We start from the raw sequence: 20017 nt of genomic DNA on the forward strand, positions 1-20017 counted from the left end.
GAGCCCTCTCTACCCCGTGATCAGGCTTGGGATACTTTTAGTCTAGCCACCTGAGCATTCTGGTGTTTAGAATGTCCGCATAGTTATGGACGGACATGTCTAAATAACTGGCAACACTGACATCAAGTGATCATAGATGACAAACATGCCTTTAAACAACCTTGGCCAAGGATTTTCTGATAGGGTCAATGACCCGATCACCATCGCTCGACTTGACAACAGGAGAACAACAATAGGGACAAGCATGAGCTATTAAGTAAAAATTATTTAATTTATTTTATCATATCTGATTTCACTTCCGTGTCATTGTAGATTTCATCTCACCTCGTCACCTTTTCCATGGCTATACAATTGGTGAGTCCTAGGTGCTTGAAAATTTAGAGCAATCAGCTCTGTCCATTGATTCTCAAATGATTCATTGTATAGTATATGTTTTTCAGCTTATCACAAACTGTGACTTGAAAGAATATGTTCTTGAAGACTAGTAGAAACATCATTGATTCTGATTTCCAAATGGTATATTTAAATCATGATTTTGTTGCACTTAAATAACTCTTTCTTAAGAGATTCTATCCGATGATATTGAAGAGGATTATAACTACAATTTAGCTGTTATGAAAATTGGAAAATAAGTAGCAATTGATAAGGAAATATACAACAATACTTTGAACAAGATTGATTACGTAACCTAAGACAATCTGGAAATAAAAGAAAATATGAGCCTAGCTGGCCGCTATGAGTCAACCCCTCCACAAACATTCTTTAGGTGCAAAAATCCAGTGTAAAAATGTATCACGTCTTTTGCAAACAAGACTATTAGAAGACAAAAAGGGTTGGTAGTGCTATGGTGGCAATTTTTTCGAAAGATATTTGCAGGATATTGGGTGGTGAATGGAAGTCAGAAATGAGAGAGGGAGTCAGACTTGAGAAAGGAAGTCAGGTGCTTGAAAGAATAGATATCTTTCGCCTCTCACTCTCGACTTCTTAAATAAAAGGTTAATGTGACTCCTTGGCCTCCAAGAAGCTGTAACATAAAGAAATATCTTGGCTCGTGAATGCCAATTAAAAATGCCAAGTGTTCAATTGGTTTCAAATAAGAAAGAAAAGAATAAAAGGATGGAAGAAGATTTGAAGGTTATAAATCGAAAAAAAATATTATGGTGTATATCTATGTACGTACATGTAGATATATTAATGAGGTGGTATCATTTTATTATAAAGAAAATAATATTATGGTGTCACTTTATATTTATATCTGTGTACGTACATAGGTATATATTAAAAGAATATTGTGAAAGATCATTCAAAATCCTTTGAGGTACATATTATATTTTAAGTACATATTATATTTTAATTAAATTATTTATTTAATAGCTCATGCGGGTCCTTCAATTGTGTCCTGAAGTTCAAGTCACTAGGTCCTTACTAAGGCAATTTAAGGTCATACCTGTCAATCCTGATGACTGGACTAAGCTAGTATCTCATTCCGTTGATCCTGTTTAGCAATGCCTCCCCCCTTCATCTTCTCCTGCAATCACCCGTGAAATACTTCCACAATAATAACAAGTTCCATAATAATTTTCATATAAATATTTAAAAGAATTTTATTATTAACCATAATTCTAAAATCAAGCAACTGCTAAACATCACATGACAAATAATGGATAACGACCATCTTCATTAACAGTTAATACAACGGATATAAATGACTACCTACTTCACATGATTATGAAAGAAAAATCCGTTCAATCTAACAACTATGAGCAAATCTAAAATTAGGTCAAAATTTGGGATGTAAGGGCACTGGTCTTTATATTATTCATAATTCATAATCCATATGCTAGCAATTATTTCATATCTTTCCTTTGAAGAATTAATATATTCATTTGTTGCATTAATCCATACTTATTCTTAGTTTAAAAACATTCATATATTCATTTATTATTCTCAGTTCATTATTTGCAATTTTGAAGTTTTTGTAATCCTTGCCATCTAGGAAACTTTCATTACATTCAAATTCTAATCGATCTATTATAAGCATCTTGGATTGGAGTAATTTGTTTAGGATCAGGTACACCCGCCTTGGCCTCGCAGAGCCAGAAGTGCAGAAGATCAAATTGGTTGATCTTGTCAAGTTGGCCATAACCGGTTGGGTATCCCAGCATCGAGTTGGCAAGACTCGTAGGATTCTAATCTGTGGTTTTGGGAACCAACAGGTCCATTGTGACTCGTGCAGATATCCTACTTTTGCATACTGAACTCAACATCTACAACATACAACAATGCAAAATCCTTATTAACAAGGGTTTCTACAAGCAAGGTGAATATTTACATTTATCTTGTTCCAGTCATTTATATTTACATTTCTCAATTTAAGGTTGATTCATCAATCTAGGGCTTGACCAAGGAAAGCCCTTATCCACCAAACAACAAAAACTGTTACATTTTGTGTGCAGGAGCAGGATAGCAAAATTGTGAATACAATCCAAAAATAACTTTTTGAGAGCTTTCTAGAGAACCTGGGTTGACTTCATTACAATGCCCGGAGAACACGGTGACCTCATGGAAACTGTTTTGAAATAGTTAAAACCAGGTTGACTTGTTCACTGCCCCTTGGCTGAAAAATCAGTTTATAAGTTTTGCATTCTGTTCAAGGATCCGGTGTTACAGATCTGGATCTGCGCTTTTCAGAGAAAACACAACTTCCTCTACGTATTTCAAGGTGAGTCTTCTATATCTTATTTCTCTTCATAATTTTAGCTTAGATATGTATCTTGATTGGGCTGATTGTATAATCTTAGAATCCATATCTACATTATTTAATCAATTATTTCAATTTTGCATACACATTATTGCACATGGGTCAAAGAGAGTTTTCCCCTATATTGCATTCCTTTTCATAATTCAAATTCAATATTGGCGTTGCTTCCTTTTGGGCCTTGCTCATCTAGTTTGTGTTCAAAGAGGAATCATATATGGAGATTCTGCCTTTTCATACACACATATCATATCTTTGAATGTTGTAGTGCCTGAAATGTGGAGGCCTACATCTAAAGTGCTTCCATATTTTCACTAAACATTTTGGTGAACCTGACTTGTCCCCTTTTTATTTTTGAGTTAGATTGTTTTATTTTAGGTGTTTACCTTCTTTTGGTGAACCCAACATCTTACCCTATTTCTTGGAGTTAGATCTTTCTTTCTTATGATCTCTTTTATTTCTCTTTACCCCTTGCATTCTTTTTGATCTTAGAGTTAGATTTAGCTATATTTTGTGTGTGGTTAGATCTCTCTTTTTATGTTTTTTCTTACATTTGTATGGTTAGATCTCATTAGAGTTTCCTTTTGTGATTTTCCTTTTTATGAGCTTAATTACACCAAGTCCAACCTATAGCATTCCTATTAGGAGAAGCCGTAGACTCATGGGCTCCTTTGATTATGAATCTTCTTTTCTCCCTAGGACTTGTGATGACACTAACATCTTCTTCAAGATCTCAATCCTATAATGGAGCATAACTCTTCTGACTCATCCCATGATGAAGATGAAGCCTTAAAGAGTTCTTCCTTCGCAAGTTGATAAGCTTTCTCATGAATTTGATAAATTGGAAACTTTGCTTGTGCAAGGACATCAAAATGCCGATAGTGTTGCTGCTATTGAGGCTATTAAGAAGCTTGTTAATAATGATGATAATAAAATTTCTATCTCCGTGGTATATCTCTCTTTATTAATACTCATGCTAAGCCTTTGACGAAATGTTCTCAAGAGTTAGGATATCCTTCTCTTTCCCCAACCATTGAACTTTCCATTTTGATTTCCACTACTCTTTCTAGCATTCCTACATATGCTCCACCTCTTATGATGACTTCTACACAAGTGTCCACTCCTTTAAGTGTTGGTCTTCCTAACCTTTCACTTCCCGCGATTGTTCCTCCTACTTCTATACCTTCCTCTTTACCTTCATATAATGCGGTTCCTTTCACATATTCCAATCCTTTACTTGTTCCTTCTGATCCTCCATCGACATCTTTGCATCTTCCTTTCGCTTCTTACAATTTTCCTAACACATCTAATATATCTATGCCTACTATTGCATCCTCTGATCCCACCATTTGTAGCTTGGTTCAAACCATCACTGCATTGCAACAACAAGTGGCTCAATTCACTCAATCTGAGTATAACATTCCTACGTGTGACATTGTTAATCCCCTTTCCTTAGATATCCTTCCTCTTGTTATACCACAACATGTTGAGGTACCTCGTCTTGAGACTTATAATGGTAAGGGAGATCCCATGATTCATGTTAAAACTTTCTAGACTACATGTAGTGATTTTGCTCACAACTATAGGCTTATGACTAAGTTGTTTCCACGTACTGTTAGGGATAGAGCCTTGCAATGGTATTCCTCTCTACCTCCTTATTCCATTGATTCTTTTCAAACTATTGCTAATGTTTTCATTCAACAATTTCAGAATAATATTGGTTTGCAAGTTTCTTTGACTGATTTGATGCATTGCAAACAAATAGTTAAAGAGAAAGTTACTAATTTTCATTTACAGTTAGTTCCTTAACCTAGTGCTTGACCAAGGCAAGCCCTCATCAAACCCCAACCACAAAACCCTTCTTTTCTGTGTTGATTTGCAGGATACCAGTCGAAGTTTACAGATCTGGAACCTACTTTTTGGGAGCTTTTTAGAGACGTTAGTTTCAGGTTGTTTGACTACCTCAACTTGGTTGTAGGACGTCCTTCAAAGTTGACCTAGTCCTACAATGCCCTTTTTCAAAGAAATTTTGGGTTTCGTTCCTTTCGTCGTTTTATTTCGAGATTCGTGGACGAATATTCAGAAACAATTCAGATTTGCGAGTTTTAAAGCCAAAATATATCTTCCTCTACGCATTTCAAGGTGAGCCTCTCATATTTTATTTTCCTTCATATCTTTACTCTAGAGCTATATCGTAATTGGGCTAATTGTACACACAACATCTAGATTTACATTATTTAAACAATTAGTTCAATTTCACATTTGCATTATTCTATTAAGGGCCAAATAGTACATTTCCTTGTATTGCTTTCTTCTTTATAGTTTGAATTTAGTACTGGTAGCCTTCTTCTTTTGGGTTCTCGCTAATCTAATTTGGATCACAAGTGGAATCATATTTGAAAATTCCCCTCTTTCCCTTTTATACATATTTGAATGGCTTAGTCACTCAGAAATAGGGAGACCTACAATCCTATTAAAGTGCCTCCCTTTTCCCCTAAACACATACTACACGCGTTTATCGAGACACGTGCGAAAAGAAGCCGCATGGGAAGTGATCCTCGAAGGTGTTGTCTGGAACGTGTTTGGAGTAAGTTCCACTATTGACCAATTGATGTGTCATCTCCCACGCTTGCTTGCACAGACATTTTGGCACTCCAAAATTGAAGAGAAGAAATCAACTACGAAAACCAATGACACAAGTCTTTGAGGATTGCTACTGTGAAAGGGAGGAACTTTGTTGCTGCAAGGAAGAAATGAATCCCGTTGCAGAGGAGATATGATCTGAATCTTGAAGGGGAGGATGAATAAAGAGAACACGTTGTTATGATTATGTCCTAAGTGACATGAATTGTAGAAAAATAAATGAGTAAATTGTTCTTCAAGGTTTATCATGTGTTGTTACTTTCTTGTGGATGAATAAGGGAAACATTTATGCCAAATCGATTAAATAAGAATAGGAATATGAAAAGGAAATAGAGGAGTGAGAGGCTACTCAGAAAGCGATATTATTGCAGCAACAAGTTGAAAGAAGGCAAAGACTCTGGAGGATCGCTGAAGGACGACTAGTAGAGGGGATCAGTGAAGGTGAGGCCATAAGTAGTGAACACGGCGTGCAGTTTTGCCATGACAAAGAGTGGAATAGTGAGGAAGAGTTCATTGAAGAAACAAGAAGTTTACTTGGAAACTTGACCTTAACTCCACGTACGGAGGCAAGGGAGGCCTGAAGAAGGGAGAGAGAAGTTGGGGCTAGAGAAGTAGAGGATACTAGTGCCGCCATGAGTATTGAAGTGACAGAGGGGCACAAGGATCAAAGTAGCCTACTAGGCTTAGACACTCCTTGTGGTTCGGGGACACCAAGTGAAGGGTTACAAAACATTTCCAAGTCTGGGACACCGAGTTTGATGGTACCAACACAACCAATACCTATGCCACCCACTATGGCGGGGTAGAAGCAATAACTACCCAAGTTCATGGTTGATGGGAAAGATCCTGTGTGGCTTTGCAAAATATGTAAGACGATCTAGATAACCAATGGGGTGACAAATCAAGATGACTGGGTAACGCAATTTTGAGCAATCCTGAGGGGATTAGCCATTGATTGGTTCTTGAATGTCGACAAAACAAAGGTGGCTATATGGGCAAACCTAAAGGAGGAGTTTCAGATAGAATTCCAACTACTTGGAGATGACAATGAAATTGTGTTCGAGATTTATAATATTGAAAAAGTGAAGGACGAAACCATCCGTAGATACAGATGAAAACTTAAAGAGTTAGTGGGGAAGATGGAAAGCCCACTAGTTGACGGATTGAAGAAACGTTGGCTTATGGAAGGATTGAAGCTTGCCCTTCAAAGGAAGATGAAGATTGTTCCACTAACATCCTACACGGATGCTTATAATAGAGCAATGGACATAGAGCGTGAGAGCAAGACAACAAAGAAAAAGAAGTGAAAATCATCAGATAATGATGACGATGATTCTTCTAGAGAAAGTTGCAATGAAGAGTCAAATATGAAAATTCAAGCTCTCCAAAAAGAAATGCTTTGTATGATGGAGTTCAAAACAATGAAAAGTAGCTTTGGCTGAACTGACGAAGGGGATTTGTGGTGTGCAGACTGCAAAGGTCACACTTAGGGCTCTTGCGCAAAGAAACAATTTTGTGACATCTGCCAAATAGCCGGTCATTCTACTAAGGAATGTCTGTACAATATGAAAACAAGGGGGCATCAACAGGGCTTGTTGACATAGGAAGAATCTACCTCAATGACTATGGGGATGCGGAACACAAACACCAACACGACATCTTCTAGCAGTTACAGGAATAACCAACGAGGAGGAAGTAGTGGAAATAATAATAATAATGGGGGTCATAGTCGCATTCAATACGATGTAGGTAGATGACCAATGATCCAGTGCTGTACCTGTAACCAGCAGGGTCACTTTGCAAGAGGTTGCACGAGGGGAGGAGAAGTACCACAGTTTCTATGTAGATGCTGTGGTCCGAGAGACAACAATGATGCAAAGTGTCCAAGGCCTGGAGTAAACCTCCTGAACATTGAAGGTAATGGGAGAAGGTGTTAGCTATCACCTGAGCACAAGTGAAGAAAGCCACATACTCGAACTCGAGAATTTGAAAAGAGGACGATGCAGGAAGCCAAAGCAGACATAGAAAGGGAAATGGTGGTAGAAAGAAGAGAAATAGATGACACTGCCAACACCTCACTAATGGGTCAAGCAAAACAAAATATCATACGATAGGTGATGCAAAATGAGATTCCTATCAAGTTGAAAGACCTTGTTGCTAGACCACAGTTGAGAACGACTCTATTGAATGTGACACCATCCTTGAAGTTGTCAGGTGGGCCAAAGGCAAAGGGAACCTACAACGAAGATCAAAACTCCATCAAGAAGGAGAACTCCCTCAGGACTACGGAAGATCCGATGTTACTCGCGGTAAATACGAGAAGACACCCAACAGTGGTAGAGATGGGCATCCTTGGAACTATCTTGACAAATAGTATTGTTGACAAAGGGTCCGGTGTCAACATACTACCATAGGGAACATGGAGGAGACTGGGGTGACCTACGCTATGTCCGCCGACCTTCCAACTCGTAAGTACCGATCAACATGACATCAAACCCGTCGAGACCCTAATGGTACAGTGGGTAATGATTGGAACACAACCCTTTGCCTTGGATTTCGTGATGATACTACTAAAATGAAAAGGGTATGATGTTATCCTTGGAAGGGGTTGGTCGGTACAGGTGAAGGTGAACCATGACTGGAAAAGAAACACTTTGTTGATGGAGAAGCAGTTGGAAATTCATGATTGACCAATGGATACAAATAGTTAGTGAAGACCTTATGCCTGCCTTCGAGTCTAAAGTCGAGGAAGAAGCTGATGAAGGGAAACAACAGATGGAACCAAACAGAAAAGGAGTTTCAGAAATAGAAGGATGCTCAAAAGATGATTTGGACTCATTAAATGGACTCCTCCATTGGCAAATGGAGGTTTGCGAATTGTTCCACTGCAATATGTTGCAGGTGGATGAAGGGGAAGAAAAGAATTCACTCCATACAGAGTATGGAGAATATAGAGAAGGAGAGGCTTAGATAATGGAAACACATGCACATTGATTTGATAAAGAAAAAAAAATCAAGTATGAGGAGCCTTTAGTGAAGGTTATGAACAAGGGGGGTGAATACAACCCGAACAACATCCTGGTAGGCAATGATTGGAACCCCATCCTCAAAGTTGCGATTTTTTATGGAATGCAAGGATGTATTCGCTTGGACCTACAAAGACTTGAAGTGGGTTCAACCAGAGCTATGTGTCCACCGAATTCTGTTGGTACAAGGAGTTGTACATGTACGTAAGTGTTCGTACAAGATGAATAAAAACTATGCAACACAGGTAAATGATGAGATTGAAAGAATGTTAGATGTAGGTATTAAATTTAGGGTACAGATGAGTGAGTGGGTATCCTCCATTGCGATTTCGTAGAAGGATGGAACCAAATCAGGATATGTGTGGATTTCAGGTGTTTGAATACAGTTACTATTAAGGATCTATTCCCAATACCCTTTGCTTATAGTATCTTGGAGGAAGTTGTAGGACACGAGATTTATTCATTTATGGATGGATTTTCTGGATACAACCAAATATCCATTGTTGAAGAAAATAAACTCAAGACAGCCTTTGTACATGAAGACCGAGTGTATGAGTACAATGAAATGCCCTTCGGACTCTGTAACGCTCTAGCAATGTTTTAGAGGATCTTCTTGCATATCTTTGGCAAGATGTTTGTTGGGAACTTGAAAGCATTCCTCAATGATTGGTCTATTTTTAGTGCAGAAAACACACTTTGTAGCCCTCACAGAATGTATAGAAAGGTGCTGACAGGCTATACTGGCACTTAATCCTTAAAAGTGCAGATTTGTGGTGCCTCGGGGAAAACTATTGGGATGCATTGTATGTAAAGTTGGATTGAAGACACATCCAAATAAGGTGCGAGTAATTCTCAAGATTGGGCCTCTTATGGATGTCATCAGAGTGAAATCATTGCTAGGGCACATTGGGTATTATAGGAGATTTATTAAAACTTTTCCCAAGTGTCCTGCCCATGGGATAGGCTGACTCAAAGGGAGAGTCGTACACGTGGGGAATGAAGCAGGAGAAGGCATTCGAGGAGCTAAAGTCCCGGCTAGTGGGAGCACCTATCCTTGCATACCCTAACTAGGACAAGTAATTCCATGTCCATGTGAATGCATCAAATTTTTCCACTAGGGCAACTCTAGTACAAATAGGCAACCATGGGTTGGACCATCCTATTTACTTTATTATTTCAAATGTGTGAAGGACTTATGTTTTGCAATGTCAAGCTAATTATTTAATGAGAAGTGTTTGCATGAAGCATCATGCGCGATGGGTTAATGGTTTATTGCTGTGGGAGCTTGTAAAAGCCTAAATACGATTATTAATGTGAAGTGTGAAGCTGAAGCTTGACAACGTTAGGGTTATATGGTTATATGCCTTCATTCTGGGTTTGGACAGGTATCATGAAAGATGGTTTTTATTATCTCTTGTCTGTAGCAGATTGTGTGTTGGGGTTTGGAGGATTTGGAGCACATAGAATTTATAATTCTATTGTGTCTGAAGGTGCATAGAGCTGGTAAGATCATCCATTGATTTGTGCTTCGCTAATAGCATCAGACGAGTGTCATAGATGGTTGAAATTGTGACCAATTCATATCAGTTTAACCTTAAGCGCTGGGAGTTATTTTATGGTGAGCTGCAACTTCCTCTTTAGCAGCTTTTTTTGAGATAAATATATTGCCGAGCCTTTTATTGCCCTTTTCCAATAATTGGTGGCAGCATAATTAATTTCTGGGTCAGTTTTTGAAAGTTACAAGAAATCAGATTTCCTGCATTCATGTCAACATGGAGAAGCTGGTTTGGAAGCAGCATTAATATCTGGTGTATTTCAGCGATCAATTCAGTCATTTCCAGGTTTTGAGTAAATTCTGAAGCATAATTTGTGTGCACTTATTATGTATTCCTTTCATTAGAATAATTGCTTGGAAATTTAAAGGGAAATAAGTACTGAAAGGGAAAGGTTGTATTGTAATTCATTACTTTCAACTTTGTCATTCAAATTACACACCTTGGCATATTTGTGAAATTTAAAACCATTTAAATACAAACAAACTACTCCATACACATTTGGACAATCAGAATTCAGATATTGCACAACAACTGTTTGACGGAATGTCAAACATCTAAAATTGAGTTTCCAGGAGGTAAACCAGCAGGGTTACAATTTAGATGACTACTGTAAAATCCTATTTGTACTGTTAACTGTGGTATAGGGAAAAAGAATGTGGATATAAGGAAAATCAAGGCTAGAGGGATACAAGAAAATATCCCATTAATGAAAAAAAAGATTTCCCTTATTTAGTTTGGATGTCATTTTGGCCCTGGTTAGGATTTCTTTTTCTGGTTTTTAGAAGGGACATTTACAGAAAATGCTGACATTAGGAATGTGAGGAAAAATGTAAGGTATAAAAAACACTTCAACCTAGAAAGAATTCAGTCTAAAATCATGCTTGTTCGAAATAAAACACAATGTTATGAGAGTTTTATGCTAGTTACGTTATGTGTTTATTTATTCCCGAACCAGTTGACAGTTGATTCTACTTCTTGGTTTCATATATACAAATTGGACCATTTTCAGGTAGATCTGACACTTGAGGCTGCTCATTTGACAAGGTTCAAATACAATTTTCAGAAGTGGAAAAATATTGTCTTTCCTGAGCCAATTTATCCTTTTGTACATCCTGAAATCTTAGTAGAGGTATGTTTTATAGTATTCTTCTTGTAGACCCTTACATATTAGATCTTAGCTAACAAATGAGAACTCATCATTGCGAAGTCCATGTAAAATGGAATCCTGCATAAGGTTATTTAACTTAGCCAATTACTTTTAGATAGAATTATAAATATATCAATGTGTTCATTATTCTTTTTATTTTTGCAGACTTTTGAGGAGGGGCATAGCATCATACAGTGTGCCCATGAAGCATCCAATTCACATTTACGATCACGTCTTGCAGCACTAGGAACAAGGCTATTCTTGAAAATGTTATTGGTAAATATCATCTTGATAGTCATGAATTCTATGACAAATCATTGAATGCTTGCAACTTACCCATATTTTGCAGTCAAGTTTTACATAACTTGTGATCATCAGGGTTTTCTACAAGCATTCTCTCCATTTTCTAATTTGAGAACAATCATGTGTAGTTTATATATTAATCATGCTATCAACCCTAGATAACATCAATACACGCATCTTCCAAAAATAACATGATGAAGAAATGATAGGCAACAATCGTTGCTATGTGAAAAGAGAATCTGCTACTTTTTTAGGAATATTAATCCATAAATTTGGAAGCTGAATTACAGAAGTATTTAAGATCTGGCAATTTGAAGTTTAATAAAGCTTATAGTTGTACTGTTGTACAATAGCTAGTAAGAGGTTTATTTTATACTGAAGAAGGAACAGCTTAGAAAGATATTCATACCCAAAATAAGCAAGCAAAATGTTACAAAAAATCAATGATAATCAATAGCTTAAAAGGATCAGCGTATTATAACTGTCAAGGATCCTAGCAGCCTGTTTAGTTCCATAATAACTCACAGGTAGATCAAACCAATGGGAAGCTGCAGAGAATGATATTTCAAAGCAACTTCTGGATAAGGGCTGGTTTCCCTTTGTCTTGATGGAAAACTAAAATGAGCTTTACATGGCTAAAAAGGAAAAGAGAAATGTAGGAATAGAAGCATGCATTCAAGATGCCATAGTATTTGATTTAGTAACTGATTACTAATATAATATAGAAAATATAATCTGCAGCATCTAACTTCAGATTTTGAAACATAAACAGGTTTGAAGCCCCAATACTTACGGGATTACAAATAAGACAGAAGCACAATGCAGAGGAATACAAGAAGTCACTAAACATGTCATTATTGTTCTGTGAAATATACGTTGAATTCTATGGCCTTCAAAGACTTATGAATGGTTGCAAAAAAAAATGATAAGGCTAAACCTAACTTATATTACACTAGCTAAGAAAACAAAGAGCCAAAAAGATCTTTACACAAAGAACAAGGCTCTTATTTATTCATAATGATGGTGCAGTTGAGCCACAATTGCCTAAATTTTTATAAGTCACTATGACCACAACTTACAAAATTGTGATTTTAGGCAATGGGTCATGAGATTTCTCTATAGTGTAGGCTCCCTTCTTACCCTAGGTGGCTTCAACAGGAACTTAACTGAAATTACAAAAAAAGTGGTTCTCTTAATCAATTCCTCTTTTTGCAAGAATGATTTGCATACAACTACTACTTTCTAACTTAACAAAAATTGTCTTGTTGCTATGATAATACTGGTGACTTTGGAATTGACATAAGAACAATACCAGGGACAACACTTTATTCTTTTATGTTTTGTGAAACAAAACCTAGAACCCAAACTCTCTCGTGCTTGTCTCATGAGTACTCAAGTAGAATAACTTGTAAGGCACATTGTCTCTTACTGGATACTCTCAAACCTAATAAAAACACTTACAACTGAAGCCCAAAAGCCCAAATTCTTCAGCTCTAAGTAATTGGAGCCACTACTATCTATCATAATTTGTCCTTTTGCAACACAATCTTCAAAAGTTCAAATTGGCTTTGAATGCAACAAGCATCTCAAAGTTTGCACAATTGAATCCAAAGCACTCTTGAATCAAACAATTAAAACTTACTATGAACTCAAGAAAATGTTGTCACATAACAATTTGAATTGGCACAAGTCTCAAAACAATCTACCACTTTTATTGAAAGCAACCTGATCTACATCCAAGCCCAAAGTCTAGAGTATACAATACAAACTGACAGAATTTTCTTGCCTTGCCAAAAGATATTTATTTATAATGAGCTCCCTCCTTTATATAGGAAATAAAGAGAGAGAAAGGTGGAGAGAAAAGGGGGAAACCCTTAACCACCTTGACTTATTCAAAAGCAAACTCATAACTAACTTGGACTTATTCAAAGTTGCATGCCTAATGTAGTCTCAATTTGATTACATATTGCAACTTTGCATGTGATACTATCACACACAATTAAATCTTGTTTTTCTTTTACATGTAATATGTCAATTACAAATTACAAATACATGATGAAAATATTCAAAGTACCTAACAAGACATGACTTCTTTTATATCATCCTTTTTGGTCTTCATGCTGCCAAACGAATGCTTTATGAATGATGTACTTAGGTTTGGTGGAAGCATCTCAAACCGGAATATGAATATGCATGATTGTTTCGTTGAATGTTCGTTGACCATTTTTGTCTTGAAAGCATTCAATGCTTGTAATCATTTTTTCACCTCCTTATAGGCTCCATTATGTGATCTTGCTTGCCTTGTGTCCCTCTTTCTTATTTGCATGCATAATCGAAGGACTTTTAAGCAATAAAGGATGAAGGAATTGAGGTCAAACCAACTATTTAAATAGGGGATGTCTTTAAAACGGGGTGCATATGAATGGACATTAAGTTTTTGGTGAGAAAATGGAGCATGGATGAGTCCATTGCATACTTGTTGATGTACAAGTATGGATTTTGACATATGGAAATTGGTGAAAACTGTTAGGACAGCGAATGGATGCAAATTCTTGAGCTCAAAAACATGCATTTTTATGGTGAAAAATCCAAAAACGGGTTTTTGGAGTATGAAAGCATATGTAGACAAAAATGATGTTATGTGGAAAATGCGTTGAAATGAATGGAAGCATCTACTTATAATGAGCATGTGTGTTTTTATTATAAGTAAATGTGCAAGCACATGCAAGCAACCACCATCATGAGTTTTAAAGTCATGTGGCAGCAGTATATAAAAGTATGAATTAGAGTGCATGTAAACATGGAAATGGGGTTTTTGGACGGAAAAGCTTGTGATAAATGAGTTCACTTTTTATGATAGTTTCTTTCAAGAATGGGGTTTGCAATCCTAGTTGCACATAAAAGTAAGGTTAAGTACTTGCACATGCAACTTGGAGAATTTAGATAGAAGATAGAAGGAACACTTCATATACAAGAATGCAAATCTAAAAATGAAATGAAGAGATTTGCAAATAAAAACAAAAGAACACATATATACAACTTTTCCCTATGAAATTCACAAGAAACTTTACCTCTTTCCACCAAAAACAAGAAAAGAAGTCTCTTCAAATCCCTGTGCAAAATCTGAAGCAAATCCAAGAGATTTTTAGATTTAGAATGATTGCATGAATGAGAATTAAATAATGAATAACTTTGAATCTTGACTTGATATTTTCAAAATGATTGCCTTCTTGAGTCAAAATTAATAGCTTTCCAAATGTAAGAAGTTGGAGATTAAAAATACATCAAAATAGCAACCATTTTGACCAAGCAATGTACAATATGCAGTGCATATTAAAAATGACATCTAGGGCATCAAATGCAACTTAAAAAGAATGATAGACAAGCTGCAAATGATAAAAAACACCTAATAACTCACCTTAGAAGAAAAATGCTTGGATTTGATGAAGAAAATGGCCAAAAAGGGGCTGTTTTGGGGCAAAAACGTGCCCTAACTGGGCTGTTTTGTGACCAAATCCTCTCAAATCAATCTACACTTTTGATGAGCCAAAATTGACCCTTGAGAGATTTCATGCAAAAACAACCCTATTGGAGACAAAAAAACATTAAGTTTGGTGATGAATCTTGTTACTTTTTGCTCCAAAATCCCGTTTTTGCTTAAAATGCCCAAAATAAGTGGGTTTTCAAAAGTCAAAAAACACGTGCTCTCCTCTTAGAAATCGCCACCCAAGCTTTTTTGATAAAAAACACAAATAAAAGTGAGTAAAGATGGGTTTTTTAATTGCAAAACACACATGCTTTTTCTCTCCAAACTCCCACATTTTGAATTTCTAGTGCAAATGTGACGACCCTTTCTACTAAGTGGGTTAAAAATGATCCTAGAATATAAATATAAATCTTTAGAGTTTGATTCTTGAACATATTGTACATAACATCATTTAATACTATTGTATATTATTCACATTCATTGTGTATCAGATCCCATAATGGATGGCAGATTTACTGCTGCTCGAGTTTTGACATGGTCAGCTTGGGGCTCCCTCAAATCTTTTTCCACATTGGGATTCTCTTTTCCCAACACGACCGATTTACTCCTCTTCGTGTGCACACTCCCTATCCACTACATAACTAACACAATAGTTCTTATAGACTTGTAAATTTTTAATAATATTTATTTATATTAGATTCAAAACTATGCTTGATAATTATTTAAAAGGTAGAATCTATAACATGAGGATAAATCCAATTCTCAATACTAATTTTATTTATATATTTGAACTCAATAATATTAAATAGTTATTGTTAGAAATAGGAAATACTGAAAGCGGGGGGTGAATATGTATTCCACAAACTTTTGCCCAGCTACGGATACCTTTAGCGATCTTTAAACATGCACAGATGATCAAACTGAAAAGTAAAAATAACAGTAACACAATGCAACTCATGACACTATTATTTGTTAACTAATGAAACCCTGGCCAAGGGAAAACCCTGGTCGAGATGGTACCCACAAAAAGATCCACTAATCAAAAGTATCTTGTGAAAGATATTGGCCCTATTAGGAGTCTATTATATCCATATCGTGTATTTATCTTTGTAAGAGGACTAGGCCTTGTTAGAAGCCTCAACCCTGTTAGGAGTTGGTATTACAATTACAAAAGTAGCAAGCTGATCCCATTGCTCAAACATGCATATACAATGATATATTATGTACACGAAAGGTATAGATACAAAAACCTTTCTGACAGTGCTGATATCTTCAATATCTAATTTGTCCTTTGTAGTTCTCTTCACAAAATTGATCATGCATCCGTAGTGTACAATACTAACATCAAGTTTGTATCAATACTGATCATGCAAAGTGCGCATCACAACATTATAACATCACATACAATGCCACACTTCTTACAAACAAAAAGTGTCTTCTTTTTACCTAGTTGCTTAACCAATCGGCCTTCATTTCCTTAACACGTTTCCCAAATTCAAAATTATTTTTTGCTCAATAAGGGTTAACATCTAGGATGTCATCCCAACCTTGTTAAGTCATTGTTTCGGTAAACCAAAACAATCCTTTAACCAAAATGCCTTTACTTTGTTATCTTCCTTGTTCTTCGTGTTCAACATGTACCTGTAAAGCTCGCCATAACTTTGTCCATACATCGCATATCCTTAAGTGCTCTTAGACACATGCTTATTACTTCATAACCTTGCTTCACTCAATTGTGCATAACCTCAACTACTTCTAGTAAATGACGCTAAATGAAAATGCATAATTGTTCACCATTTTCCTGAATTATACTTAGACAATTTTCTAAGTTCAATTGTCCAAAACTTAATCTTATGTTTTGCCTTCATATAAGGTGTATGTTGTCATAAATAAAAAAACCCATATCATCCTTACATTTTCTACTAGCCAAATTGCCAACAATCTCCCCTTTTGGTATTGATGACAACATGTGGGAAAATTGGCTAAGTCCCAAAATCTTCAAAATTCCAATATTTGTGAAGTTATTCACATGACGAAATTTTTTTTTGCAAAATGTGGATCATTTCATATATTTTCCATCTTTACATACTTTACTCCCCCTTTCACTATACTTTATCCTTATTATAACTCCTTGCAATAAAGTATCTAATTTTCCTTATACTACTCTCCCCCTTTGACATCAGTGACAAAGGTGAGAATCTATATACATGTCAAAAAGTTTGGTACCTTCTCTATCGTCAAGCTTGCTTATTGTTTATGAGTGCGATGCACTCTCCAAATTTCCTCTTCAAGTTGGTGAATTCTTTGTCCCATGTATCCTTAATTGCTTTTGATATGCTGATTAGAGCACATAAGCCATAGGATGCCAGTTCTATTGCATATAAATCAAAATAAACAAATTTGGTGAAGGAATCCTTTGTGTCAGGGCATTCCTTAAGTTGTCTCTGCACATGGTCAATCTTCAAGGTAAGGTGTTCCCTTAACAATGAAAATCTGTTTATGGTTCTCTCCTTCCTAAGCTCAAGTAATCTCAGCTCATCATGCACATTGCTGATTCTTGCTTCCAGATCTGTTATTTGTGCATTTGGATTCTGTAATTCATTCACAATGCTCTTCAATTCTGCTTCCTTTTCTCTGATCTCTCCTCTAATGTCTTTTGTGTACTCAAAGATAAAGTACATTTTCCATAAGTCCTTTCCTTCTTGAAAGCATTTCCTCAATACCTTGATACACGTATCAAAAAGTGATAAGTCACTTGTGATATTGTTGTAAACAGTGCTAAATAGATTAGCATCATGTGTGGCCTGAGCTTTTGCTGCTACAACTTCAACCAATGTAGAAAATTTCCAATCAAATTCTGTCTCTGTCTTCTCTGCTCTCTTCTCAATATCCGGGTCATCCACTTGTATTTGAGCAATGTCTTGCATCTTCTTTGTCATTTTGTCTAGTGTGCCCAAGGCACTCATGCTCATCTTTCCTGATTCTTCTGCAATCTTATTGAGTGAAAATGTTGTTAGCTGCAGATACTTTTGTATATCCATGTTACCCTCAAACATCTTGGTAACATTGTGTGGCAAACTAGTGATTAGTGCTTCAAGAGGGGATCTTGAAGTACTAGCTTGTGTAGACTCAGCTGCCTTAGCATGTGTTTGCACAACTGCTATCTGTCTTTCGTCTACTGTAGGTGTTTGTTGGACTGGTGACTAGGATGGCTGAACATCCATCCGATCTTTCTTTTCCTGCACTTTGTTTTTCTTTTCTTCCTCCTTTTCTTCTTCTTTCTTTGTCCTCTTTAGAGCTATAGCGCTGGATGTCACTTTGTCAACTTTGTTTTACCAAATTAGCTCTGATACCACTATAATGTTCCCACTTCTAGATTAAGAAATGAGTGCTGAAACTTGCAGTAGATCGTTAGTATAATATAACAAATATATATTTGAAATCCAAAACATTTTAAAAATATTAAACTAATTAAATATCAATCTAAATATTATCCTTTACTAACCCTCCTAATTCTTCGCAAGGAACTCTTCTCGGGTTACCTAGCCCTCTAATGAAAACTAATACTCGATTAGACAATTGTCATGTGAAGAATGTCTCCCTAAGGCCTCTGGGATCTCTGTATTCATCATAACACTACTTTATCGAAATCCCACCTCTAACCAAGTCTCTTCAGCTCTAACATATGCATAGGAGTGACCACTACCCCGACATTCAACTACGAATGTCCTCTAGTCTCTGAGTTCTCCTATGAGGAACTTGACATCCACAATGAATGTCCTCTACCAAGATTAACTTGGTTTGTAGAAGAACTATATAGTTCTTGTCTAATATATGTTTATAATATATACATACCTCTAAACTTGTATTCTCTTCGGAATATTATCCTCTGTTTAATGAAGCAATCACTATGTACCTTTAAGGGTCTCTTTATCTCTTATTATCATTGCTCTATCTTTATCGTTATCTTTTGTCACAAATCTCAGTGCCAAGTATGAGTGTCTTATCAAATTGTTTTGGGGGTCTGTCCTATGCATTATCTGGTCTGCTTATGTCTGCCCATACTGAATAATATCTCCGGTCTCCTTGTTTGTCTGCTTCTGTTCCGCCTGTTATGATTTGGATCTCAACCTGCCACTTCTACCCCGATTGTTAGCCCTCTATTTCGTGCTCTGATTTCTTTTCTACGCTGGCGGATATGTAATCGTTTGTTTTATCTACTCTTCAATAGCTTCCTATTATCTCCGTTTGCTGCTGTTGTTTATCATTTGTTTTGTTCTGTTCTTCGATGATCAACTTATATGTATTGGCTTTTATTATACTAGGTCTGTGTATGGTTTGCTTCTGATATTGTCGATGGTCCAAATATAATGTTTGATTGGCATTCTAATAACAAGTTTACTTGTCCATGATGGCAAGTGACTTTGCTTGTCTTTGTTTCTGTTTGTTGCTGATGTAATTGATTTGGTTACTGTCACCAGGTACGATGATCTCTATCCCAGCATGCTTTCACCATGTCAACCTTGCTTAACCAGTCAACGTCCTTCGTGCCACTATCCTGTGTTATGCGAATGATAAATTGAGTCTTATACAATATGATTTATTTCCTTCTTTGTTCTTGGTTGTTCAAACATTAATCTGCCTTTTATCACTGTCACTGCTTGTATCAATTTGACGTTTTGATTGATGTTGGCTATTGTATTACCATTTTTGTCTTCTTCTGAAATTCTTATCAATGGTCTTTGCCTTTTTATTTTTCGATTGGTAATTCTTTTATATATACCAAATAGATAGAATATATGAAAAGATGTGTTCGTTGAGCCTTTACTAGTTGTCTTCTTAATCACAGTAACAAATCCTACATTTTGTTTACCGTACAAGTAAAGTAAATGAACGCATACAGACAATGAACACAAGCAGCAGAATTATATTTGCAATAGTAGATGAATGATGGTTTACAATGATCCCAGACGGGATATAAATACTACCGCCGAACCTTCCCGAAGGAGTCCGTCGGCCAAAAATATTCTATCCGCTACAAATTATTTACCACCGGACCGTCGGCTACGGAATACCGAAATACCGCCGGACCGTCGG

At 36.3% G+C, this 20017-nt stretch overlaps 1 protein-coding gene across 8 annotated transcripts in view; it reads left to right on the forward strand.

Annotated features, from left to right (window-relative positions):
* LOC149574861 (uncharacterized) overlaps positions 1 to 20017 on the forward strand; it is a 217364-nt gene that overhangs the window by 86236 nt on the left and 111111 nt on the right. For 7 of the 8 annotated variants that reach the window (XM_089814698.1, XM_089814701.1, XM_089814700.1 and 4 more), the window contains 2 exons: positions 10993 to 11112; positions 11296 to 11406. In XM_089814698.1, the coding sequence (XP_089670824.1) occupies positions 10993 to 11112; positions 11296 to 11406 (231 nt within the window). The remainder of the gene's footprint in view (positions 1 to 10992; positions 11113 to 11295; positions 11407 to 20017) is intronic. The other variant, XM_089814699.1, reaches the window with a different exon arrangement.

This window comes from Cupressus sempervirens, chromosome 2 (genome assembly GCF_028749045.1).
Source record: "Cupressus sempervirens isolate cs-2001-9-10 chromosome 2, ASM2874904v1, whole genome shotgun sequence".
In the NCBI taxonomy this organism is placed as follows: Eukaryota; Viridiplantae; Streptophyta; class Pinopsida; order Cupressales; family Cupressaceae; genus Cupressus; species Cupressus sempervirens.